This window comes from Sphaeramia orbicularis, chromosome 16, assembly GCF_902148855.1.
Source record: "Sphaeramia orbicularis chromosome 16, fSphaOr1.1, whole genome shotgun sequence".
NCBI classification, from domain to species: Eukaryota; Metazoa; Chordata; class Actinopteri; order Kurtiformes; family Apogonidae; genus Sphaeramia; species Sphaeramia orbicularis.
This window is the reverse complement of record NC_043972.1, coordinates 24,827,849-24,852,512: the sequence shown is the minus strand read 5'-3', so window position 1 is coordinate 24,852,512 and position 24,664 is coordinate 24,827,849. Positions and strand designations below refer to the sequence as shown.

The 24,664-nt window shown below is 38.0% G+C and overlaps 1 protein-coding gene across 5 annotated transcripts in view; it reads right to left on the bottom strand.

Moving 5' to 3' along the window:
* LOC115435711 (RNA-binding motif, single-stranded-interacting protein 3) overlaps nt 1-24,664 on the bottom strand; it is a 238,765-nt gene that overhangs the window by 101,830 nt on the left and 112,271 nt on the right. For all 5 annotated transcript variants that reach the window (XM_030158306.1, XM_030158309.1, XM_030158307.1 and 2 more), the window contains exon 4: nt 19,958-20,049. In XM_030158306.1, the coding sequence (XP_030014166.1) occupies nt 19,958-20,049 (92 nt within the window). The remainder of the gene's footprint in view (nt 1-19,957; nt 20,050-24,664) is intronic.

Below are 24,664 nucleotides of genomic sequence, written 5' to 3'. Positions count from 1 at the left end.
GGGGGGCTCATTGGTTTTCAGCAGGCATGTGCAGACACAGACATACTAAAAGGTTACAGCATTTGATTTGTGATATCCTACTCTGAAAGCTCTCTCTCTCTGTCTGGAGGAGCAGTTTGGGTACTGCTGTCCACAAAGTTTGATGGATGGCTGAATTATGCCATTGGATTGTGAATCTAGCCGACTCTGCTGTCTGCCCAATGACAAACAACAAACACGCCTGGCCACCAATAACAATGAGAGATGTGCAGCCAAAACGACCAATCAGAAAATAGACACAGGGTACGACACTTAATAGCGTCCCCATAAAGTCAGTCCATTTCAGCTGGCTTCTCCCACTGTCATGAATACACTTCATTCATATGTATTCAGAGTGTGTATGAAATAAGATGTTCGATGCAGCACCACTCTTTAAACTCTTCTCCTTTTCCTCCAGCCTTTAATTTTACTTCCTCTATCCCACCCTCCTTCTCCACACTCTACATTCCTCCCTCTCAGAGTTCAAGCTGCCCACTCCATCTCTCTCTCTCTCTTTTTTTTCTATCCTCCCGTGCTACAGTTCGGGCTTCCCACTCCCTCCCACCATCAATCTCTCAATGCACCCTCCCTCTATCCAACAGCCCACTCAAAGGCTAATTCCACAGGGGGAGAGAATGTGAGGAGAGGCGTTTTATAGTGTTTTCCAGTGATCTCCGTCCTTATAGAGCTGTTCTCAACTCAGCTCCATCAAACCAAGCACCACCCCCACTCTCCAGCTGCCTACTCTATTCCTCCTCTGTTCGTGGCAATATTTCCCTCATCCCTCTTTGTTTTTCATCGTCTCCCGGGGTAAAGCTGGGGTGATAGGGAATCTGAAGGGTTTCATTCCTAAATGAGGTATTCACAAGCTCAAAACAACTGTAATCCAACACAACAAGCCCTGATACAAATATTACCTCCGTTTCTTCCCTAAGAAATAGCACTTGAAATATTATTGTTGTCACTTATTGATTTCAATTGTTAGAATATGGTGCAATGAAGATGTAATACTTTAGTCACTGCTTTGACAGATACTGAGTTTGGAGCATTTCACTAAAAATCCACTTCTCAGCAGATATTTCATTTTTGCCTGAGGAGGAATTTAAACACATTTTATTACATGACCACCACCCAGGATATGTGTGTCATTTTGTTCCATTTCAATTTATTTGACTAAAAACTTGAGGGAAAACAACATAATGAGTGGATTATTTCATGCACAACCAAATAGTTTGAATAAACTGTGTTGATTATTTTGCTGAACATGAGGATTATGTGGTGACATAATGATATACACTGCCCAGTCAAAGCCCCACCTGGATTTAACCAAGCAAATAGTTTAGATCCTTTCACTGGAGAAGTACTGCACCGATTAATATGTTTCAGCTGCAAAAAGTTCTTTAACTCTAACTGATGTAGTGAGTAGCTTCTCATTTCTTAACCCTTAGGGCTCTGAGCCTATTTTGGCCGTTTTTGAGTACTTTTGATTTTGCCTTCATATACTATATAAAGAAATGTTTACTATAACCATGTTTGGTATCTTTTTTTTTCCAGCACAATTTCATTTATCTCATCTGCCTTATTTTTTTTTCACTTTAACCTACTATATCAAGAAAAAAGGCCAAAAAACACACAAAAAATATAAAATCTAATTTGAAAAATATACAGGGTGGGGAAGCAAAATTTACAATATTCTGAGGCAGGGATTGAAAGACAGTGTATGACCAATTAGTTTATTGAAAGTCATGAGAATTTATTTGCCACAAGAAAATTTACATAATAGAAAATGTTTTTATCCTATGTGTCCTCCTTCTTTCTCAATAACTGCCTTCACACGCTTCCTGAAACTTGTGCAAGTGTTCCTCAAATATTCGGGTGACAACTTCTCCCATTCTTCTTTAATAGTATCTTCCAGACTTTCTCGTAATAGTTTTGCTCATAGTCATTCTCTTCTTTACATTATAAACAGTCTTTATGGACACTCCAACTATTTTTGAAATCTCCTTTGGTGTGACGAGTGCATTCAGCAAATCACACACTCTTTGACGTTTGCTTTCCTGATTACTCATATGGGCAAAAGTTTCTGAAAAGGTATGGATAATAGTGTTAGGTATGATTAGGACATCAATATATGTTTGGTTTCAAAACAATTGACGTAGTGCCTGCTGAGAAAAAACAACTAAATGTTTATTGTAAATATAAAATGGTATATAAAAAGGTATATAAAATCAAAATTGTAATAAATTAAAAATATACTCAAATATTTGACATCAAAACATATCTATACATAGGCGTATTGAAAAGGACAAAAAATGGTGAAGATATGGTAAGAAATCTTATGCCCTCCCCCCACTCACATTTGTTTGCTCCGGTTCAAACCATCAAATCTCCAGTTGTATTTGTTCTATCAACATCAAATAAAAAGTGGGAGAGTGTTTCAAGTCTGCAGTTTCGAATGCAATTGTCCCCAGTGGTCTATCTGACCGACTTCCGATCTTACGACGTGTTGAATATGTCATATGATTCAGTGACGGGGCCGTGACCGTGGACCCTTAAGGGTTAAATAACCACCAGTTTGATAGAGAGCATAAAGATTGGACTGTATTTCAATGGACAAAGGTCATGTGTTCTGATGAGTCCAGATAAACCTGGTTCCAGAGTGATGGATGCATCAGGGTGAGAAGAGAGGCAGATGAAGTGATTACCCATCATGCTTAGTGCCTACAGTGTGAGCCTGTGGGGGCAGTGTTAGGATCTGGGGTTGGTTCAGTTGGTCAAGTCTAGGTTCAGCTAAACCTGAATATACTGAACAACCAGGTTTTAACAGCTTTATATTCATTCATTCATTTTCTGAACCTGCTTTATCCTCACTAGGGTCACGGGGGTCACTGGAGCCTATCCCAGCTACTTATGGGTGAAGGCGGGGTACATCCTGGACATGTCACCAGTTCATCACAGGGCTGAACATATAGAGACAAACAACCACTCTCACATTCACACCTATGGGCAATTTAGATTAACCGATTAACCTATCAGTGCATGTGTTTGGACGGTGGGAGGAAACCAGAGTACCTGGAGAGAACATGCAAACTCCACCCCTATCGACTTTCGCCAGCTTTATTTATTTGTATCTATATGTTTCATTTTTAAATTATCTGTCAAATGTCTTATGTAATGTTTTGTTTTTATATTCTGTTTTAACCATTGTCTGCTTAGCTGCCCAGGGACTGTAGATGCAAATGAGCTCTTAACTAATTCCGATGCAATTGTATGACTATACAATGTCACTGTCAAATAAACGATAAAATAAAATAAAATAAATAACATGAGTGGATTTTTCTCCCTTGATGACACAGGCATATTCCAACATGACAATGATAGGATTAATTGTGAAAAGGTGGTTCAGGGAGCATGAGACATTATTTTCACACATGTATTGGCCATCAGAGTCCAAACCTGAACGCTACTGAGAATCTTTGGGATGAGCTGGAGAAGACTTCACTGAGCAGTCCAACTGTCCTGTCATCAGTACAAGATCTTAGTGAAATATTAACATGATCTGTACATACATAAATAAATAAAAGACATTATGACATTGCATAAGTATTGAGAGGCATGTCCTGTAATCCAAGTTAAAGGCAGTCCATTAAAATATAGTGTGCATGCCTGTTTTTTGGCCTGGCTGTGTACAGTATATTCTCATTTTTGCTTTGACTGTTTAATACTTCTTTGATTCGCCTTATTTTATAGTTTTGGACAGGATTACAAAATACAAACACGAGAGAAAGCTGTCCAGAAGAAAACCGCTTCTGTTGTAGGTATTGCTGTGTGTCTTTTTATGCAACTGTGAAGAATCCCAGAACATCTAACAAGATGAAAATTTCAAAGCTTTTCTCTTTAATATAAAAACCCAGTTTTAAAGCTGTAAGTACAGTGATCACCACTTAACAACCGACCAAATCAGTTTTCAGTTCCCAGGATGCTGCAGTTGATTGCTACTGTCCAGAACCGTACAGGCATCATATGGGTTATAAAGCAACAGATCAGTAATTTAAATGATCAGTTAGGGAAACGATTCAGTTATAAATGGTTTGCTTTTTTCTGTTCTCTGCTGTCAATTAAAGCTGAACCACTGTGTTTGGATAAGATATTTCTAAGAAAAAGAAGCTTCTGTTTAAAAGGAGCAAAGCATGTTTATGGTACCAACCAGATATGGACAACTGGAAACTGATGAAGAGAAAAAAGTTAAGTTAAAGAGACACTGATGCAATCTTTAAAAAAAAAAAAAAAAAAACCTACACAGCACCCATAGATGTTGGCAAACTACAAAAAAGCAAACAAAAAAAATAAAAGATTGGTTGTCAAATGCAGTTTATGTGGCCTTACTTGAATCAGTCAGAGTGACTGCCCTTTATCTCTGGCAAGCATCATCTGAGAAAAGACACCATCCCTGCTTCAAGTACAGAAATTATCATTTTTTATGAACACATGGCATAAAGTATTTATGAGTATAAAACCTCTGGATGGATGGCTCTTGGCTGCGTATCACTTAAACTACAGGATGCTGCTCTAGGCTGGATTCACACATCACAGTCTCTCAAACAAAAAATTAATAACCTCCAGAAGAAGAAAACACCAGAAGGAAACTAAAGTATTGTAGAACAAACTGAGTGAAGTTTTCACCTTGAATGTCTGGATTTGTGCAGGATGACTTATTTGTATAAGCCTTGAAATGCGGTGACTTTCATGGTTATTAGAATGTGTGCAATATAATAGATACATAAACTCGAGCAGACAGTCTAAAAAGTGTTTTCAACTTTTTTTTTTTTTTTTACAATTAATTATCCTTTAACAGCAACTACATTTGTTTATACTCTTTGTGCTTACAGGCTTTATTAGGATTTTAGTCAGTTTGTGAATTGTTGTGCATATGAAATCTCTTTTGATGGTACAGTAACATGCACAGGTCAATATGCTGTGTTTTCCGGACTATAAACCGCCACTTTTTTCTCACACTTTGAACCCTGCAGCTTATACAATGATGTGGCTCAAGTACAGATTTTTACGGGCTAACGGCCTCCAGGGGGCGTTCTAGGAGGAAGCGCAGAAGCGAGACAGACAAGTGGAAGAGGTGATGCAAAGAGAAGTTAGCTTAACTTTTTTTTTTTTTAACTTATATTTTAAAGTTAGCTTAACTTTGAACAATCATTTTGTGTGTCATGCACAAACCCTCATCATGGAAAACACATGAAGAAATGTATATGATGAAACTTTTAAGTTAAAACCAATCAATCTGTCTGTAAAGAAGGAAATAGAGCTGCTGCATGCAAGTGCCATTGAGAGCAACAACGGAAGAGAGATGTAGAAGGTGTGTGACGGAGCCTTTTTGAGGCTGTTCAACTCTGACACTGAAGGAGACGACTTCAGTGGTCTCAGTGCGCAGAAGGAAGATGAAGATAGCGATCAACGACTTTTCTGGGTTTTTTAACCAGTTGTGTTCCTGCCGTTTTACTGCCATGTTACAGGCTCTGTTTGGAAAAAGGCAGTTAAGGAACGTAAATAAATATTTAAATAATCTTTCTGTTTACTATCTTTTGGTGCAAATATCTCAAGTTGCTGACACCTGTGGCTTATAGTCAGGTGTGGCCTATATATGTACAAATATTTTTTCTTTTAAAATTTGGTGGGTGCGACTTATATTCAGGTCAAGGTTATAATAGTTTTGGATTTTTCATTATAGTTTAGTTTTATTTAGTTTTGACTTTTTTTTCTCTAATTCAGTTAATTTTAATTAGTTTTTAGAGCAGGTTTGCTAGGTTTTATTAGTTTTCATTATTTTCTAAATGCTTAGTTTTAGTTTCTTTATATCTTTTATCTTCTTCACTGTCAAATTCAAATAAATCCCAGACAGGACTCTGCTGCTTTCTCCCAACTTTAGTCTCCATGTTTCCAGGTAGAGTGGGGCCCAGAAGACGACTGTAAACAACAAGTGACAAGAAGTGACGGACCGTTAAATATCATATGGTGCCAGCAGCTGAAATTGCTTGAGGGAAATAAATCGATTTTATATCAATCCGACATTGACAAAGACGAAAACGAAGGGAATTTTATCCAGAGTTTTTATATGTTATAGTTAGTTTTGTAAACACACAATACAGTTTCAGTTAGTTATTGTTTTTTCTTTTAATTATAATTTTTATTTATTTCAGTTAACGAAAATGTTTTTACAATTCTAGTTTTCGTCATTTCGTTAGTTTTCGTTAACGATAATAACCTTGATTCAAGTGTGGCTTATATTCAGGTGCGCTCTATAGTCCGGAAAATACGGTAATAAACTATAGAAACTTCAGTGTGGTACTGCAGCTATCATGATTACTGTTCTGATGTGACTTTTTTCATCGGTTATACCATAAGCACATTAATCACCCATACAACCATATTTATCTTGGGTTTCTGTTCCATCTCCCTGCCTCTCACTCTCTCTTTGCCCATCTTGTCCATCTCTTCCTTTTCTTTTTCCACTTATCCACTTAACTACTCCATTTCTCTCCCTCCACACATACTGACATAAGAGGACACATGCACACGCACAAATACACACAACCCAAGGCTGGTAATGCAGGGTTAATAAGATTGGAGAGCAGCTGATGGTTGTGCACATTCAGGCCAGATTACATTTAATTCAATTGGGTTTCACTCACTAGGCTCCCTCCCACCCCTGTCTTCTCTTTCCTTTCTATCCTCCTCCTCTTCTTTGTCCTCCTCCTGCTTTTGTTGGACCAGAGGTGGTCTAGCGCCACAAAAAGACACAGACTCACACATATACAAACTAAGCCGTTACTAAGCTTTTGTGAATGTACACACACATGCCCTTGGCCACTTCACTGTCCTCCACTATTAAATGACTGTGATTTATTATGTGTGTTTTGCAGTGTTGACTCTACCTTGAACCACATATAGAGATGAGCAAATAGTGAAAAATCATTATAATTAAGACTTCAAAAACATGCTTTTATTGTTTGCATGCGCTACTGCAAATTAATGTTGTGGAAAAGTCAGTGTTGTTGTTCCACTTGAATGTCACAAGAAATTGTCTGGTAACCTTTGCAATAGAATAAAGTACAAATTCAATTCTGTTGGAATGATTCAACAATAATCTAAATTTGTTTACTGTGCAAGTCTTCTTCGACATGGTATTGACTTGGACAAAAGTTCCACACGACAGAGAATCAAGTTGTTTCTAACACTGGCCATTCATGTGTGAAATACGGTTAAAAGAAAGGATACAGGATTTATTCATTCTTAATTTTAGAAAATTATTTATGGTTCAGTTGTTCAGTGAAGAACAACCCTTTGGCACCTGTAGAGAAATACACACTTGCTGTCTTCTAACAACACAAAATGTCCTTTCATTAATGTTTGTGTTAGGCTTCTTACAACCAATGAAGAAGAAGGAAGTTCACAAAAACTCTAACTGTGCTTCTATTCCTGTTACTTTAGAATGTAATGCTACTAAATTCTACATTGTGTTTCTGGCTCATGCAGTACATCTGGCTTGGAAAAACTGATAAAAGGAAAAAGACAAGATGAGCCCAGTTGGCAACAACTGTGGTTTGATGATGAGCCTAGATGCTGGCTCCAAAAAGCCCTAGTTTACACAGACTTGCTTTAAACTTTTCTCTACAAATGCAGGTCATTCTGGTCTAACTCGCCTTACTTGGACTCTCACAGATGTGTGCCGGTGATTCATCTCTGATTTTGACTTGCAGGCGTATTTGATTTGATGTATTTTGTGCACTCACCTGCCAAGTCAGACTCTCAGTGCTTCTATTTATTGAATAAAACTCAAGTCAACTCAGCTATACTTGTGGTACTAATGCTAACAGGAAAGTGGAATATTTGGTGTATATGTTTAATAATGTTAACAATTTACTATATCACCAAGCTAGCATTTAGTGTTCACCCCATGTTCCTGTAGACATTCCCAGCTCTGTGCATTTGTCTACATGTGGTCACTTCTACCCCCAAAAAGCCAAGATGACAGCGACCAAAATGCAAATTAGCTTCCAAACAGCAGCTCAAAAACAGGTGACATCACTGTGGTTCTGTCCAATTCTTTTATACTGTCTATGGATGAAGCAGCTGACAGGAAACAAGAATAAGAGTATATAGTTCTATATATGCACTACCAGTCCAAAGTTTGGACTCACCTTCTCATTTAAATGACATTAGATGGACCGCAGATGGCCAACAAGTGTTCAGCATAACTGGGAACTCCTTCAAGACTTTTGGAAAACATTTCAGGTGACTACCTCATGAAGCTCATCGAGAGAATGCCAAGAATGTGCAAAGCGGTAAAAAAAAAAAAAAAAAAAGCAAAATGTGGCTATTTTGACGATTCTAAAATATAAAACATGCTTTGAGTTATGTCACACTTTTTTAAACAACATAATTCCATATGTGTTTATTCATAGTTTCGATGCCTTCAATGAGAATCTACAATGTAAATAGTCATGAAAATAAAGAAAAAACAAGTGAGTTCAAACTTTTGACTGGTAGTCTATAAATATATAGCAGAGACTGGGTTACAGTGAACTGTCTATGTACTGGTCTCAGCCACCTCAACGCCAACATGCACCCCTGGGTTCTGCACCATTGACTGCCTACACTTGTGGCAACCCAGAACAGACTGCACACCACGTCCTGTTCAAGTGCCCTGTCCTTGGACCACCTGAGGGTGCAGATGTGGACCTATTGGACCCAAACCCAGAAACAGTGGCCTGGTTACAGCAGCTTTGGGACATTGTGTAGCACAGGATGCAGACCATATGAAAAAGAGATGATTCCACTAAAGCTCTGTTCAGACCTTCCATTAGTATCAGATCACATGTGGACAACTCTAATGCACGGTACATCCAGGACACATCCTTATCTGGTCACACAGGACACATCCAGGGGTGGCCTACGACTCATTTGCTGATATTCTCTGGTAGTCTGAACAGATATGTGTACTGGGACCAATACCTGATGTGCTCTGTCAAGTGCACCAAAGGCATCATATGATAGTATTTTAAAGAAAAGTTTCCACTTTATAATGTGCTTATTATATAGGTTTACCAAAATGACGCTACTGTCGTTGCTGCTGTTTTCTCCAGATATGCAGAGATCCCATAATCCTGCAGAAATGTCTACATATTTTAATCTCTGGAAGATGCAATGTCATACAATAGAGCCAATAAAAATAAATAGAATGGTCACACTTGTCATGCAGATATTGAAGGTGTACTGAAGTGGTTCATGACATGAGCTCATGCAATGAGTAATAGGCAGAAAACACTTCTCCTTAAAAGCTGCTGCAAACACAGTGAATTAAATTTGCAAAGAACCTTTATGAAGCCAGTCTTTTCAACCTAAAATGAATGTGTGCACCATGATTTCAGCTATATATGAGTTTCTTTATCCGCTTTTCGAGCAGGAATTTCAAATCCAATCAGAAGTGATCACTCAGATACATCTTCAGAGGCTTTGAACAGATGCAGTTACAGCTCTTCGTTCTGGAGGTAAAACCAGACCTGAACAAACAGGGATGACAGATGAAGTAAAAGACAGGAAAGTCGGAAAAAGATCACAGATGAGCAGAAAACAGGGTGAGAATGAAAGCAATGTTCGTGTCTTTCTCTCTGTTTGTGTTCGTCTCATTTGGCTCGGCTGTCCTGTTCTTCCCATCATGAACCTCTGCTGTCAGACACGCTTATGCATATGTACACACAAAGCATTAAACATCTGGGTTCTATCAGAATCACACAAGGACGGAAGGAAAAAAGAAAGAACGAATGAATGAAAGAACAAAAGAATGAAAGAAAGAAAGAAAGAAAGAGAAAGAATGAAAGAAAGAAAGAATGAAAGAGAGAACAAGAAAGAATGAAAGAAAGAAAGAAAGAAAGAGAAAGAAAGAACTAAAGAAAGAGAAAGAGAAAGAACAAAAGAACGAAAGAAAGAAAGACAGAACAAAAGAAAGAATGAAAGAAAGAAAGAACGAAAGAAAGAGACAGAACAAAACAAAAAATGAAAGAAAGAGAAAGAAAGAACAAAAGAAAGAAAGAAAGAAAGAGAAAGAAAGAAAGAGAAAGAAAGAAAGAAAAAGAACGAGAGAACAAGAAAGAACGAAAGAAAGAGAAAGAACGAAAGAAAGAATGAAAGAAAGAGAAACAAAAAAGAAAGAACAAAAGAAAGAAAGAAAGAAAGAAAAAGAAAGAAAGAAAGAACGAAAGAAAGAGAAAGAACAAAACAAAGAATGAAAGAAAGAAAGAAAGAGAAAGAATGAAAGAAAGAATGAAAGAAAGAACAAAACAAAGAATGAAAGAAAGAAAGAAAGAGAACGAATGAAAGAATGAAAGAAAGAAAAAGAACGAAAGAGAGAAAAAGAACAAAAGAACAAAAGAACGAAAGAAAGACAACTGGTCTCAAGATCTCAAGGGTTGAATCTAGGTTGATAAATTAAGTTCACTTTTTGTGTGTGTATATATACATGTGTGTGTGTGTGTGTGTGTGTGTGTGTGTGTGTGTATATATGTGTGTGTTTATATATATGTGTGTGTGTGTGTGTGTTTGTGTGTCCTCTTCCTGTTTCTCATCGCATCAAGCCTCTCTCTCCCTCTCAGCCGCCCCCTCCTCTCTCTCTCTCTCTCTCTCTCTCTCCTTCACTCTGTCCTCACTCAACCCTGTAACTAATGACTCTGGAGGAGACATTGCAGCACCTGCTGCAGACAAACACACACCCACACACACCCAAATGCATACACAGAATGGAAGTCTGGAACAGAGAGGATGAAGAGGTTGCAGGGGGTCAGATGAAGAGAACAAACTAGGCCAAAAAAAGTGGGAAAGGTAAAAAAGAAAAATACGGGAAAGGCCAGAGAAAGGCAGGAGGTGCCAAGGACAAAGTGGAGGGGAGAAGAAGAAAGGGAGAGAACAAGGGAGGGAGGTGTGAAGTGTCACTGCCAGTGGTAGCGTCTCTCTAATTAGCATAGTGACCTTGGTCCTCAGTAACTGTTATTACACACACACACATACACATACACACATACACACACACTTTTTCATATGCACAGATGAGAGTTGCTGTGTTTGCATGGTACATCCGCTCCCTAATATGAATTTTAAAAACTAACACAATCTTTTTACACTAGTTTGAATGATCGGTGTTTGGCTCAGATATGTTGCTCAAATATACATTTTAGCAAGTCCAGCTTTTTGTGTGTGTGTGTGTGTGTGTGTGTGTGTGTGTGTGTGTGTGTGTGTGTGTGTGTGTAGGATTCATGGGAACAAGAAACAGCTCAGAAAACAGGAAGACAGAGGATGGTAACACAAGTCCTCATTAAACATGTGTGTTATGTGCCGAAAAGGAAGAGCTGAGGGTAATGAGACGGAGTCAGGCTATATGAGAACGTTGTGGTATTTAATACTGTGCAACATTCAAAGCTGAATCGCTGGGATAATTTATATAGAACACTCTGGATTTTATACGTCTGTGAGAACATTCAGCAGCCACTGCAATTAAAGTGGCAAGAACGCTGAAGCTACATGAAAGATAAGAGGCACATTCAGCCTGTGTTGATATGACTCTAATGGTCTTTTTCTGCCTTCAGTCTGCAGTATGGTTCATACATGTCACACAGAAACCAGATTTACAGAGTGACTTTAGTCTAGATGATCAAAGAATACAGTTGCTCGATGTCTGTTCATATGTACTTACTGTCACTTGTCTGTCTCTCATTCTATAACAATACAAGGAAATCCTCGTTCCCACGACAATACCAGTTAACTACACATGTATCCAAGTAAAAGGGAAAAACTTATATGTGTGTGCGTCATTTTAGTTACATGATGATTTTCAGGGAGCCACTTATGTATGAATCTTGTTATCACATCCAAGCTCTGCAGTGTCTCAACTATTTGCAGTCTGTGTTTTATGACTAAAACGTAACATTCTAATACTTTTCAATAGACAGTCAAAGTCCTCCCACTTGCTATTGTACGGTGGCCAAACATATTGCAACGGCCCAATGCGTCTCAGTTAAGAGAAAACAGCTGCATCAGTGGTGATTTCTCACAGACTGCAAGGGAAGCTCGGCTTCCCCTAAAATTACGAAAATGAAATGGTTAAATATGTACGGTTGTGTTGACATTTCATTGACTACAAATGTGTTAGAACACGTTCATCTCACAGATGAGTTCGTTCAGAATCAGCTTTATCACAAATTAACGGACTCGATGTTGTTCACTTCTCATCCATTCCTGTTGCGCTGTTTTCTCATTCGATCTCTGCTCAGTGCATTTGCCCATAGACTCCCGGCGTCCATGCACTTCAATGGCACTGAGTGGAACAGTTTTTTTCCTTGCCTCAAAACTGGACGGTAATTGGCTAAATGTCACCATGTTGTCCCGCCCCCAGACGCTCAGCGTCTCTGGGGGTGAATGGAGCTGTGGGCAGAGCTCGGCTGGGCTGGACGCCGGGCTTCCACGTGCTGATTGGAGGATCAGTCGAAAGGCTGAATCCTGTTTGATTGACAGCTATTTTGAGATATACTCCTTCACTTGATAGAGTTCAGTTTAATACCATTGCACATTCTGCTGTGAAATCAGAGAAACCACTATGAAATTACTTGTTCATTTCTTGCACTGTAAATAAAACACACTCATTGTACTTCCTTGTTTCAATTTAACATCATTTCAACGTTTTCTTGTTTACTTGGTACAGTAAGGTCACTGACCATTTTCTTAACAAGGAACGGAGGGCCGAATTTATGTTTAAATAACCTGACAATTTTTTTTTTAATGTAAGCCGACAATGAGCTTCCCCTCTCTAAAAGACGAGCAGCCGCCACTGAGCTGCATGTACAGAAATGATGCAAATTCACAAACTTAAACACAGTCTGAATGAGGAAATATCTGCAAACGAAAAACGCTTTATAACCAGTCACAACAATGGAAGTGCTCCAAACCTGTAGGGGGCGCTGTCAACAGAACAACTCAATGCAGACACACACAGGATGGAGAGAGAGACGGAGAACAGCTGACTGACAGTGTTTCAAACTACAGTGGGAACTAATTGAAGTTATGGTATGGCGCGGTCATGTGACTTTTATTTGATTCAATTCGACACTAGTCTGTTGTATATAAACGCTGCCCCCTACAGGTTTGGAGCACTTCCATTGTAGTGACTGATTATGCAGCGTTTTTCGTTTGCAGATGTTTGCATTGTTTCTTTATTTGCAGAGCATTTGATGATGATGCATGTGTTTTTGTTTCTTGCAGTGCATTTTTTCATTTGCACCAAGTTCCTCTTTTTGCACCTCACTTAGACTTGTGTTTGAGTTTGTGAATTTGCATCGTTTCTTTACTTCCAGCTGTTTTCTCGCATTGGGCTGTTGCAATGTGTTTGGCCCTTGTCGGCCACCGTACTATTGACTGCATTGCAGACAAGTTATTTTTTGATGCCACCATTTACACATAATAACATTCGTCAATTTAAAAGGAAGACAAGTCAAGCAAGTTATGTTTTGTGGTAAAACTATAAAACTATGAAAGACTACACACCCAAAAGTGGTGTCAAAATGGAGCCAAAATTCCTTGTAGATGTCCAGCCAACAAACCTGATAGAACACAAAGTTGAAGCCATGACAGATGACAATGCTTCAAAAATGGACATTGCTCGAAGAAGCTAAATAATGGATGGCAGCCCAGAAGACAGTTTCATAGTGGACACCCGAGATTAGTGTCATCAATTCAACAAAAGTGAAATATCGTTACAAGTTCACCTTCTGTTCTTGAGTTATGATGTTGAAAAATGGCCATAAAAGTGTTTTTGCAGAGTGAAGTTGACCTTCGACCCTTTGGATATAAAATGTTACTTCATTAATGTACATTTGTGTGAATATTTGCCGTAATTGGCCTATGAATTCTTCACTTGTAGCCAAAACGTGTTTCGTTAGACGACCTTGACCTCTGACAACAAAAATCTAATCAGCTTTTCCGTGTGTACAAGTGAATGTTTGTGTCAAACTGAAGACATTCCCTCGGGGCGTTCCTGAGATATCATGTTCACGAGAACGAGATGGATGGTTGGACAAGCCGAAAATATAATGCCTCCGTCGCAGCTGTCACCGGCTTTCAACCGCTTTTACATTTAAACATATTGTGATGTCTTAAATCTGTTCTCCTGTCACTTCACCAATTTCAGATTGTCTAACTGCTGACGTTTCATGAATGATGGTGTCAAGTTTGTTGGTAATGGTGTTCATAAATAGACACCAAAAACATAATGCTGGTAATGAGAAGCGAAAAACACGAGGCATAAATGCACATGCACAAGCAGAGTTGGAGTCTGAGACCGAAAAACTAACTGTGAGTAAACAGGCAAGTCAGCAGTGGTGTGCAGCTGTAGCACTAATCATCTTTCAGGTCAGCGGTAATTACAAAGAAGACTGAGGAAGTGTTAACACACACATACAAACAGCTTCCTCTCTCACATCTTGGCTCGCTGTGTTTTCTTCTTGTCTCATTTATTCTGCAACCACAACATGCACCTATACCACAAAGAAGGTGTCAGAACAAGCTGCAGGGTTTAATGCATAAGAGATTTCCATACTTGAATACAATTATATACACACCAAGTCTAATCTTGCTTCAGCTATGCTCTAATTAATTCATGGATAATGTCAGGAAGCTACTGTAATCACGGCTAACTTTGAGGCTTGCGCTGACGTCTCAGACACCACACACTATGCAACAGAAAGCTGCTTCATACTCTCAGGGGCGTATTTTAAGATTTTTCAGACATTTTGCCCTGAGTTTAGCCTCTCAGGCAGCGCTCACCGCGTCATGTCCACATTGTGTGGCACAGCAGGATGGTGCTTATGTTTGGTTTTGCTGCTCTAAACCCATTTTATTCCAAAAGCATTTGTTCTGCTGCTGACTTGGCTCATCCACCTTGCACATGAAATCAGAACACAATGGATGCACCTGTCAAACCCTTCTCCTCTCTATTCCTAAATGGCAAAGGTTTTGGTTTCCCCTGTTGTCTGACTCAGATCCTGGTCCTGAAATGGTTCAGTACACTGGGGCCTATTCCTTCTGTTTCGTCTGCAAGGCAGTAAATGAAAACAATGCTAAAGCCTATGCAGACTAGGGATGCACCGATACCACTTTTTTCCAGACCGAGTACGAGTATGAGTACTTACATTTGAGTACTTGCCAATACTGAGTACTGATATGAGTACTTAATAATCCCATTCCAGTTGTTAGTTCCTTTCGTAAATGTGCTTTATTGTCATTGTCATTAGTTTGACTGGAAGAAAGTGCTCCTACTGACATTTAATGTGTTGGAATGAGCGTTGCTCAATTAATCCACCAGGGGGCGCCGCTCTTAATTAACCATACTGGACAAATACCACAAAGTAAAGTTTTTTGAGAAGAAGAAAGTCAGTAATAACAAACATGGAGACGACAGAGGCAACACTAATGTGATACTAATATTGCAGTGTTTTCGCTGGTTAGGTTTAAAAGCGAAGCTTCAGCAGGTAGAGAAAAGACAAATGAGCGATAAGTTTGGTTTTCACTTCCACTGGCGGTGGTCTGCACTGCTCCGTACCCCTGGCCCAGCTCTGGGTAGTTGTCATAAATCTGTCAGTAGTTTTTCTCTAACTCACACAGTCGCTCTTTGAACAGATCCGCTACCTCCACGGTTCCTGGTGATATTCTCTGTCTGGGTACGCATCCATGAACTCCTGGAAAACGGATGGAATGTACACAGAGGACGGACAGAATGCTCCATCCATATCTGTCTGTGTCTTTAACGTTACTTGCAGTCAGCGTTACTTTAATCACCGTCATTTATTTTGAAAAATCTCCACACTCTCCACACATTATTCCACCGCCGCATACCTACTGCGCTGATCTGAGAATGTCACACTGCTGTAAGTGGTATCGGTGCATTTGTATCGGATTACTTTTATGAGTACGAATACGTGTACACACACTGAATATCGGAGCCAATGCCCGATACTCGTATCAGAATCGGTGCATCCCTAATGCAGACTACAGAACTTTAATGGTTTTCTAAGTAGAGATTAAGCATTTAAGTGGATACATACACTTGTATGAAGCAGTAGTTGGGAGTTTTGTCTGTGTTTTAGTAACCCATGTATTATAGTTGGAACTTTATAAGGTATGAAAATCAAGCCCTAAGACATACAACAGGTTTCTTGTGAACTATGATTACTAGCATTTCCAAACTGGTACATGCAAACACCGTGTAAATTATTAAAAACATCACGTCTAGACTGAATCAAAAAATATCCTCCCACCCTACATAGCTTTATCAACTCTAGTGTTTAATTTAAGAATATATTCCGAGTTGTAGCATCACTGTTTTTTGATTTGTAAAGTTGAAGCCTGGATTTTTGCAGTAATTTCTCAAAGGGGTTTGCATTAAAAAAAAAAACAAAAAAACAAAAACCAGTTTCAGTCCATTACAGTCATCCATGCATCACTTACTGCAGACCTTTCTCTGAACCTCTTCTCCTGATAATCCACAGTCAACCTCCTTAGCGGAAAAAGATAACTTTCCCATCTTCTGAGAAAGACAGGATGTACGTTTTCACCTTGACAAATTTTTCTGAGTCAGTCTAATTGGTGCTGAATGTGTAAAAATCAAGGGTGTATCGAACCCCAATTAAGCCGTTCTTCTCACAAAATATTACAAGTTGAAAAATCCCACATCTGTGTCTTTGAGCTCGACTTTTCATTGCAACCTGATGCAAAAAAAGTTAGCCAGGACATCAGCAACTCGGTGCATAATTAGTCGATGAAACAGTAAGAAGTCTGTGTAATTTCATTTAGAATTGACTCTTTGCCCTCCATTACATCCCTCCGGAAAACTCAATCTCCAAGGAGTCGAGGGTTCTTCTCTCTTTAATAACAGCTAAACACATCAACACTGCTCTTCCAAATGCCCCCACAAGCTGTTAGGAACAAAATAAGAGATGGAAGTTTAATGAAAAGAGGTTTAATAGAAGAGCAAGGCAAAGGTGGCTCAGAGGCTTGCTGCTGTTTAATTCAATGGGATGCTCCCGGTGCCTGAAGACTGGCCCATTTTAATTGCACGGCTCTCTCATTTATAAAAGGAAGTATGCAGCGATACAGCTTTAATGAATCTCAAAGCAAGGCAGGCTATTCAGTGTCTTTCTCTCACAAGCATAGAAGGATAATGTGATTGTGCTGGTTAGGCCCACATGTTTTGGCAGTGTTGTTCACCAGCTGCACACAAACACAGAGAATGTTATTTTTGTGTGAGAAAAGAGGCATTGGAATATCTGCATCTTAATGTGGAGCCTACACAGACACACATATACACATATATATCGCTAATATTTTAGTTACAGAGTATTAGGCTTTGAAAAGATCATATACAGTCAAATCAGTCTCATAGAAATCACATGCATATGCAACTAACTTGCAAACCAGTGGTATAGTCCAGGGCATACGGTGGTATACGGACTATACCTACTTATCTTTCAGTCAGCATTGGGTATACCCACTTCTAAATCCCCTTGATGCGCACCATTCAATAGTATCTGAGCCAAATTGGAACTTTCAAGGAATACATAATTCTGAGGTAAGTTTTACGGTGGTTTCAGAATGAGTCACTGTTTTAAACTGCTGGCCTTAAGACTGCACATTTAGAGGAGAAGAGATTTTGTTGCTAATAGTTAAACTGTGTGAGTAGGCTAACGCTATGAAAGGCTAACATTATGAAAGGCTAATGTTATCCTATGTTTGCCTCATGTTGAATACATTTACATTCATGCAGCTGCTTGTGTGACCAGTAAAACCTACAAACTGCTCCTGATCAAGTCACGATAATTTTATAACAGTGAGCAAATACTACCGATGGATTTTTGGGTAAACTAAATAGAGTAGTCTGACATGTCACTGTTTCTAAGACGACGTTTTTCTGGACTAAAAAAAAAGGGGGGGGGGGGCAAAAATTGAGACTATATCCACTTCTCCAGGGACCTCTACACCACTGTTGCAAACCAATTACTGGACTGGGCAATCTCACAATTTTATATCATGATTAATCTTAACCCTTAGGGGTCCACGGTCACAGCCCCGTGATCCAATCACATGACATTTTCAACACATCGTAGCGTCAAAAGTCGGTCACATAAACCACTGCGGACAATTGCATTCAAAAGTGTGGACTTGAAATACTCTTCCACTTTCCACTGTTTATTTGATGTTGATAGAACAAATACAAGTGGAGATATGATGGTTTGAACTCGGAGTAAACAAACGTGAATAAAAGTATGAAAATGAGTTGGGAGGGGGTTATATTTCTGACCATATATTTGTCATTTTTTGTCCTTTTTCAAACTGGCAGAATATGTGGTTTCTAATCCACAGACTGCATTAGCGTTACTGGTGAGGGTGAGAATGAGCCCACCTGAACTGAATGTGGAAACCAGGAGGACCGGGGGTGGGGAAGGGGTGAGGAAACGCCTATGTAAAGATATACTTTTATGACAAATATTTGAGTATAGTTTTAATTTATTGTAATTTTAATTTTATATACCTAATATTTGGAACCAATATTCACTTTTAAAGTCTTTGAAAAGGTTCATTAAGCATTTTTATGTTATTTATGCAATAAATTATATAAATTTCTCATATCCAATTTTGTATTTGATGATCTGCCTTGACGGAGGTCTGCGCTCTCCAAGTGCTTTTCTAGTTTTAGAATGACTTCATTAGAAATGCCAAATTTTTTTTTATGGACACTTTTTCTTGGCTGATTTCCTTATCCTTCATAATGGTGCCACAATGTTAGCTAAACGGTGGGGAAAAAAATGTACTCACAATGTGAAAAAAATACATATACCTTAGCTTTATGTCAGAGTAATGTATAACAATTGCCTCTATATATGTGCCAAGTTTGGAGTGAATTGAAACTAAATTTATGTTTTTATAGACATTTGAAAATTTTCCCATTACAAGTCAATGGGAAGAAGAAAGATTTTAAAAATTCATTAAAAAAATTTTGAACTTTGACCTACTTTTCCCAAAATGTAATCAGATCCATTCTGGGTCACTGGCAATCTATAAACACAATTTGGTATGAATTCAACCAATAGTTTTGCTGCTTAAGTGTTAAACAAAGAAACAAACTGGACTAAAAACAATACCCCTTGCCTTCCTTTCAGGGGGCAGGGTAAAAATACCTAATATACTATGCATACAACAACAACTATTGCTAGTGCTAAACCAGTAGATATTGTTAACTGGGCTGGCTTTAAAATACACATGTACATTCATCTTTGGAATCAACATCTGTGCTTCTTTGAAATTACAGTAAGTAGTAAAATTCAATTATTTTCCTAAAATAGAAAATACACCATGACTTAATTTTTGTGGCATCAGGTTGATAAAGTATATCTGTGAAAAGAAATAAAAGAAGAAATGACATAAAAGGAGGAAAAAAAGAAGGAAGTGGGAGGAAAACTAGTTTATCCATCTGCTCCATTTTTTCCTCCATCTTTCCCAGGATATGATCAATAATCCCATCATGACCATAGCTGTTAATCAATAACTCCATCATGAACTAAATCGATTTTTTTTTTTTTGACATAATCAAAGCTCTGCCTATCAATCTCACATTAATCGATGTAACTGTATAACAGCTCCAGTAAAGTAAGTGACTGGTATTATGATCAACACTACTAATGTTGTCATTTCTATTTTTATCTTCCATCGTCATTTCATTATCACTATCAACATGCTCCGCTCTACAGGCAGTGACCAGTCTGCCCGGACAACAACACAGTCGGTCAAACACCTCTATGACAACATGTGAGGCAGAGCGGTGAGTGGAGCTTACCTTGGCCATCTGTGCTTGGACTCCGCTGGCTTTGAGGGAGGCCACAGCCTTCTGGGCTGCTGCAGGGCTGTCAAAGTCCACAAAGCCATAGCCTATACATAAACATGCAGAAAAGAAACAGGAGAATTATGAGGAAGAGTAGAAGGAGAGAAAAATGCTAGTTAACCCATAAAGACCCAGTGTTATTTTTGTGGAAGTTCCCAAATTTATTTATTTATTTGTTTATTTAGCAGGGACAGTACACATTAATAAAAATGTCTGTAAATGTGCCAGTATTAGCAAAAAAGGATGATTTTTCCTCTTTATTTAACCTTTCTTTAAGTGATTTATCACCTTTTATCATAATATTAACCCCCCCCCAATAGCCATATTAATTTAAATTAATTCATATAAACTCAAACAGACAGTAATTGATACAAATAAATTATTACAAATATTAAATTATTTAATTCATTGTTGTATTGTGGTATTACTATTATATATTTTTGTATTATTACAATTATTACAACAATTATTATTTTACCCCCCTCACTCCCCCCTTTCTCTTTCTCACTTTCATTCACACTCCCTTCTTCCCCTTTTCCCTATCGCCCCTAACCAATCTATATTGTTTAGTTGCTCTTTACATTTATGATCTTTTTCATTGTAATATGATGATATCATTGTTGCTGTTTGTCACTGCTCTGTTGTTGTTGTTTTTGGTTTGTTTATTTGTTTGATTTTCCCTTTGTTTATGTGTGGTTTTTCTGTCCACAATGCCTTGTTGGGAAAAAAATAAAAATAATAAATAAATAATATTTTACTCTGTATTTTGCATTTTCCAGTGTAAATCAGATATTTTCCTATATTTAATTCACTGATCATGTAGATGTCCATAAAAGCTCAGATTAAAGAGGAGGGATATCATATAAAAAACTAAGAAAACTGAAGAAAAAGTGGTTTTTTTTTCTGTCAAAATGTATAATTAACTGAACATAAAACAAGTTTCTCCATCCACTGTCATTGATCAAACTCAATGGGTTTTACTGGTGAATCAGTGTTACCTCTAAACTTTCAAGTGGGTCATATCTGATGACCATGAAAAGATGACAAACTGCATTTTACACCAATTATTTACATGTTTTGATAGGATTAGTGGATTAGAAGTTATGGTGTTTTGTGTAAGTTCTGTTTTGTAAATGTATAAATTGTAATACTTTTATAATGGGAATGGACCTCAGGAAGAAAAGACTTTACTTTGGTAGAGACTAATGGGGATCCTTAAATAAAGAAATAAAGAAATCAGAAGTTATTAAACATTTTATATCAGGCGATGCTTTTGGGTGCTGGTGGCTGTTTGGGTCTTTATGGGTTAATGTCACTCTGCATATTGCAAAACCAGCTTCTGTTCATTTCTGTCAAAGATCCAAATCTGAATTTTGTTGTCAACGCTGCTCAAGTCCAGCAAATGTGTCAAAATTGAGTCAGCTCACGTACTTAATGAAAGCTGCAATTCCCCCCATTAAATGTGTTTTAGCACAGAACATCAGCAGAATTGGTGTCATAACAGTTGTGTGACTCTTTTTAATAGAATGAAGTCCATGTTTTGCAAATAACTGAAATGTGTTTCAGTACAGCTGTTTCAAGCACCTCTTACTACTCACCTTTTACTTTCTGTGGCTGTTCACATACTCTAAACCTTATACATTTGTATTTGATGATTCGTAATTTGATTTGTATTTCTATTGTTTTTACTTTAGATTATTATTTAAGTTTTGAAGTATTTTTAATTCTTTTTTTTTCTTTCTTTCTTTTCTTCTTCCTGTATATTGTTTATTTCTGGGAAATATTCATATAAACCTTTTTTGGCTTCTATCCTCTCCTGTACAATGATGTTACTTGTTTGAATGTTGTTGTTTTTTTATTTTTCTCTTGCTGTTTATGATGTGCAAATAAAAATAAATGACCTGCTGTTAAAAGAATCTTCACTGTTCCTTCCTATAGCCTGACATTTTATATCCCACAGCTCTACAAGTGAGGTCATCTCATCCTTGTACTATACTAAATCTGTCAGTACATATGGTGCTTCTATAGTAGTGGTCAGTACTAAATGCCTCAGCACCAGAGACAATGAGAAGAACCCTCTACTAAAGCAGGGATTAAAATGATTCAGAGTCTTGTTTAAAGAAATAAACCAGCAAGTGAATGAGCTTCAGTCACTGTTATCGCAATTAGGAATATTTGGTGTGTGTGTGTGTCTGTGCAGTGTTCTGTCAAACTGTTGATGCAACGGGGATGTACTGTATATTGGGCCAACAGGAAGCACAAAGGGACAAAAGGTCAGAAAACACTAAAATCAATCTCTACTTTCAGAAATACACCCTGTTTGGTTGGGTTGAAAAGAAAAATCACACACAAAAAGAAGAAAATCAGACATAACATACCGCAATGGTAGTTTTTGAGCCTGATCGAGCAGTAAATGTGAACAAAACTGTTTGACAGAGTGATTTTGTTATTATACTATATGACAGACACTAAGAAAAGAGAAAGATTGACATGAATGTATTTAGCTGCAGAAGAAGAAGAAGAAGAAGCTTTGAAATTCCAGCTGTAGTTTGGAGTGGGCCGCGTATTAACACAATTAAATGATCCACATTTCAAAAGCCTCTCTCATTACAATCCTATATGTAAACATGTTAACAGTGAGGGAATAGACCGCCTCCCGCTCCCTCTCAGCTTCCACCAAACTCACACTTTTCGTTCCTAACATCTGCTCCTGTCTGTCTTCTCCAGAATTTGGAGGCATGCTCTGTTTTGCTGATAAGCACATGATTTTTTATTGTTCAAAGGGAGCAAGCTGCTTTCACAGCAAGATCTGCACTGTGCGCACACAAATATTTATGCTGTTGCTAATGACACACTCATAATTTAGCCAAAATGGGATAACACAAACAAACATGCAAGTTCTTACATTTGTACATAGGATGTGCATGCAGATCCACACTAACAGATAGGCACACATACGCAGAGAGAAAAAAAAAAAAAAAAAAAAGATTCAGAAATGTATGCAGGCATGCATAAATACATACACCACATTCACATGCATTCTGTTTTTCTTATCTATATTTATCTAATTAGGGGAGCACCAAAACAGTTGAACTAATTAAGAATGCATAAGCATACAGTATTCATCAGTAGCCTGGCAGAATGCTTTAGTTTTTTTCCAGAGAATTTTGAAAAGTTCCGTATCTCTCATATCTCACTGGCAAAATACACTATTTTTGTCTTTTTTTGTCAAAAGCATAAGCTGTCCATGTAATTAGTGGGACAGTAAAATCCCTAAAACAGAATGCACTACATACAATCCAAGCCTTTTGTTTGCTGGTGTGCAGATTTGACCAGATTTTATTTCATAATTTTTTTTTTTTTTTTTTTTGAAGCACACAATATGTTAGTTCTGCTGTTAGGGGTCTCTCAGTCACAACAATAACAGATAAAGTTTCCTCGAAATCACTCTTAGTGATGCATATTATGATTACGTCATGTCATTCTAATGAAATAGCCACAGGTAACACTGAAGCAAATGGATGGATCATTGGAAGTATTGAACATAATGTACACAAATCAACAAAACATGTAGAACTGTCCAAGTCCTATTCAAATATTTTACACACTGTATTTGGATCCTACATTCTTCAGGGCTGTTTTTCTAACTCTACATATTGACATTGAGGGACCTAGCTCAGAGCCTTCAATATAACAGTCGCAGCACTTCCATAGACTCCTGTTGTAAAAAAAAAAAATGGCGGATGAAATACAAACCTACTTCCAGGTTTTGGAGGGGCCAATAGTTCCAACATTGGGTGTAACACCGTCGGAACACATTCATTTCTATTGCAGCTGATTTAGCAATTCCATCACTAAGATAATAAGATTTCGATATTCAAGTTATCAAGTGTATTTCCTGTATTAGTAGACATTTATGTTGTAAATTCTGTTTTCTTTGGTATGTGTTCGCGTTTGTATAAATTTATATCTTAAACACCTGTTATGTTGGATTTTCAGCTGTAGCTAGCTAGACTTGTCCAGCTGTTGAGATTTAACCACAATAACCACAAACTATAGACTTTTTAAGATAACGTAACATTAGTACTAATGTTGTTATCAGTGGATTTTATTGTAGTTGTTTTGCTGAAGCTGGTGGTGTTTGGTTAAGTTTATCAGCTGAGGTCATGTACTAATTAGGAGGAGATCTGCTGTAGTGCTGAGCTCTGCCAATAAAAGCTTATTAAAGTTATTATTCATGAGTTAAAGGAGGTAAAACTTCTGTAACTTGGCCTTTGTAAGATCCGACTCATCCTATAAGAATTCTGTTGAGTTTTGAGTTTGCTAATGTTTCGTTTTTAATGAGTTTAGTGTCCCTGCTAATGCTAACATGCTATGTTAGCCGCTATGCTATTTGCTGATTAATGTCATTACTGTGTGTGTTATCAGAGCAGAGCTTGGCAGACACACAGTGTTCACAGCTAACCACTGTTTTCTGCTTGGACCTCAGTCCTATTGACCCTTTGCACCGACGTCACAGTTATCACGTGACTAGGGGTGCAGCGCCATAGTGGACGGCAAAAGCAACACAACAAATGAATGAATGAGCGATGGATTATGGCTACCAGCACTGAAAATAAAATTTTGGAGTTGTCCTGCGAAGTGACTCACTTTACTGGACGG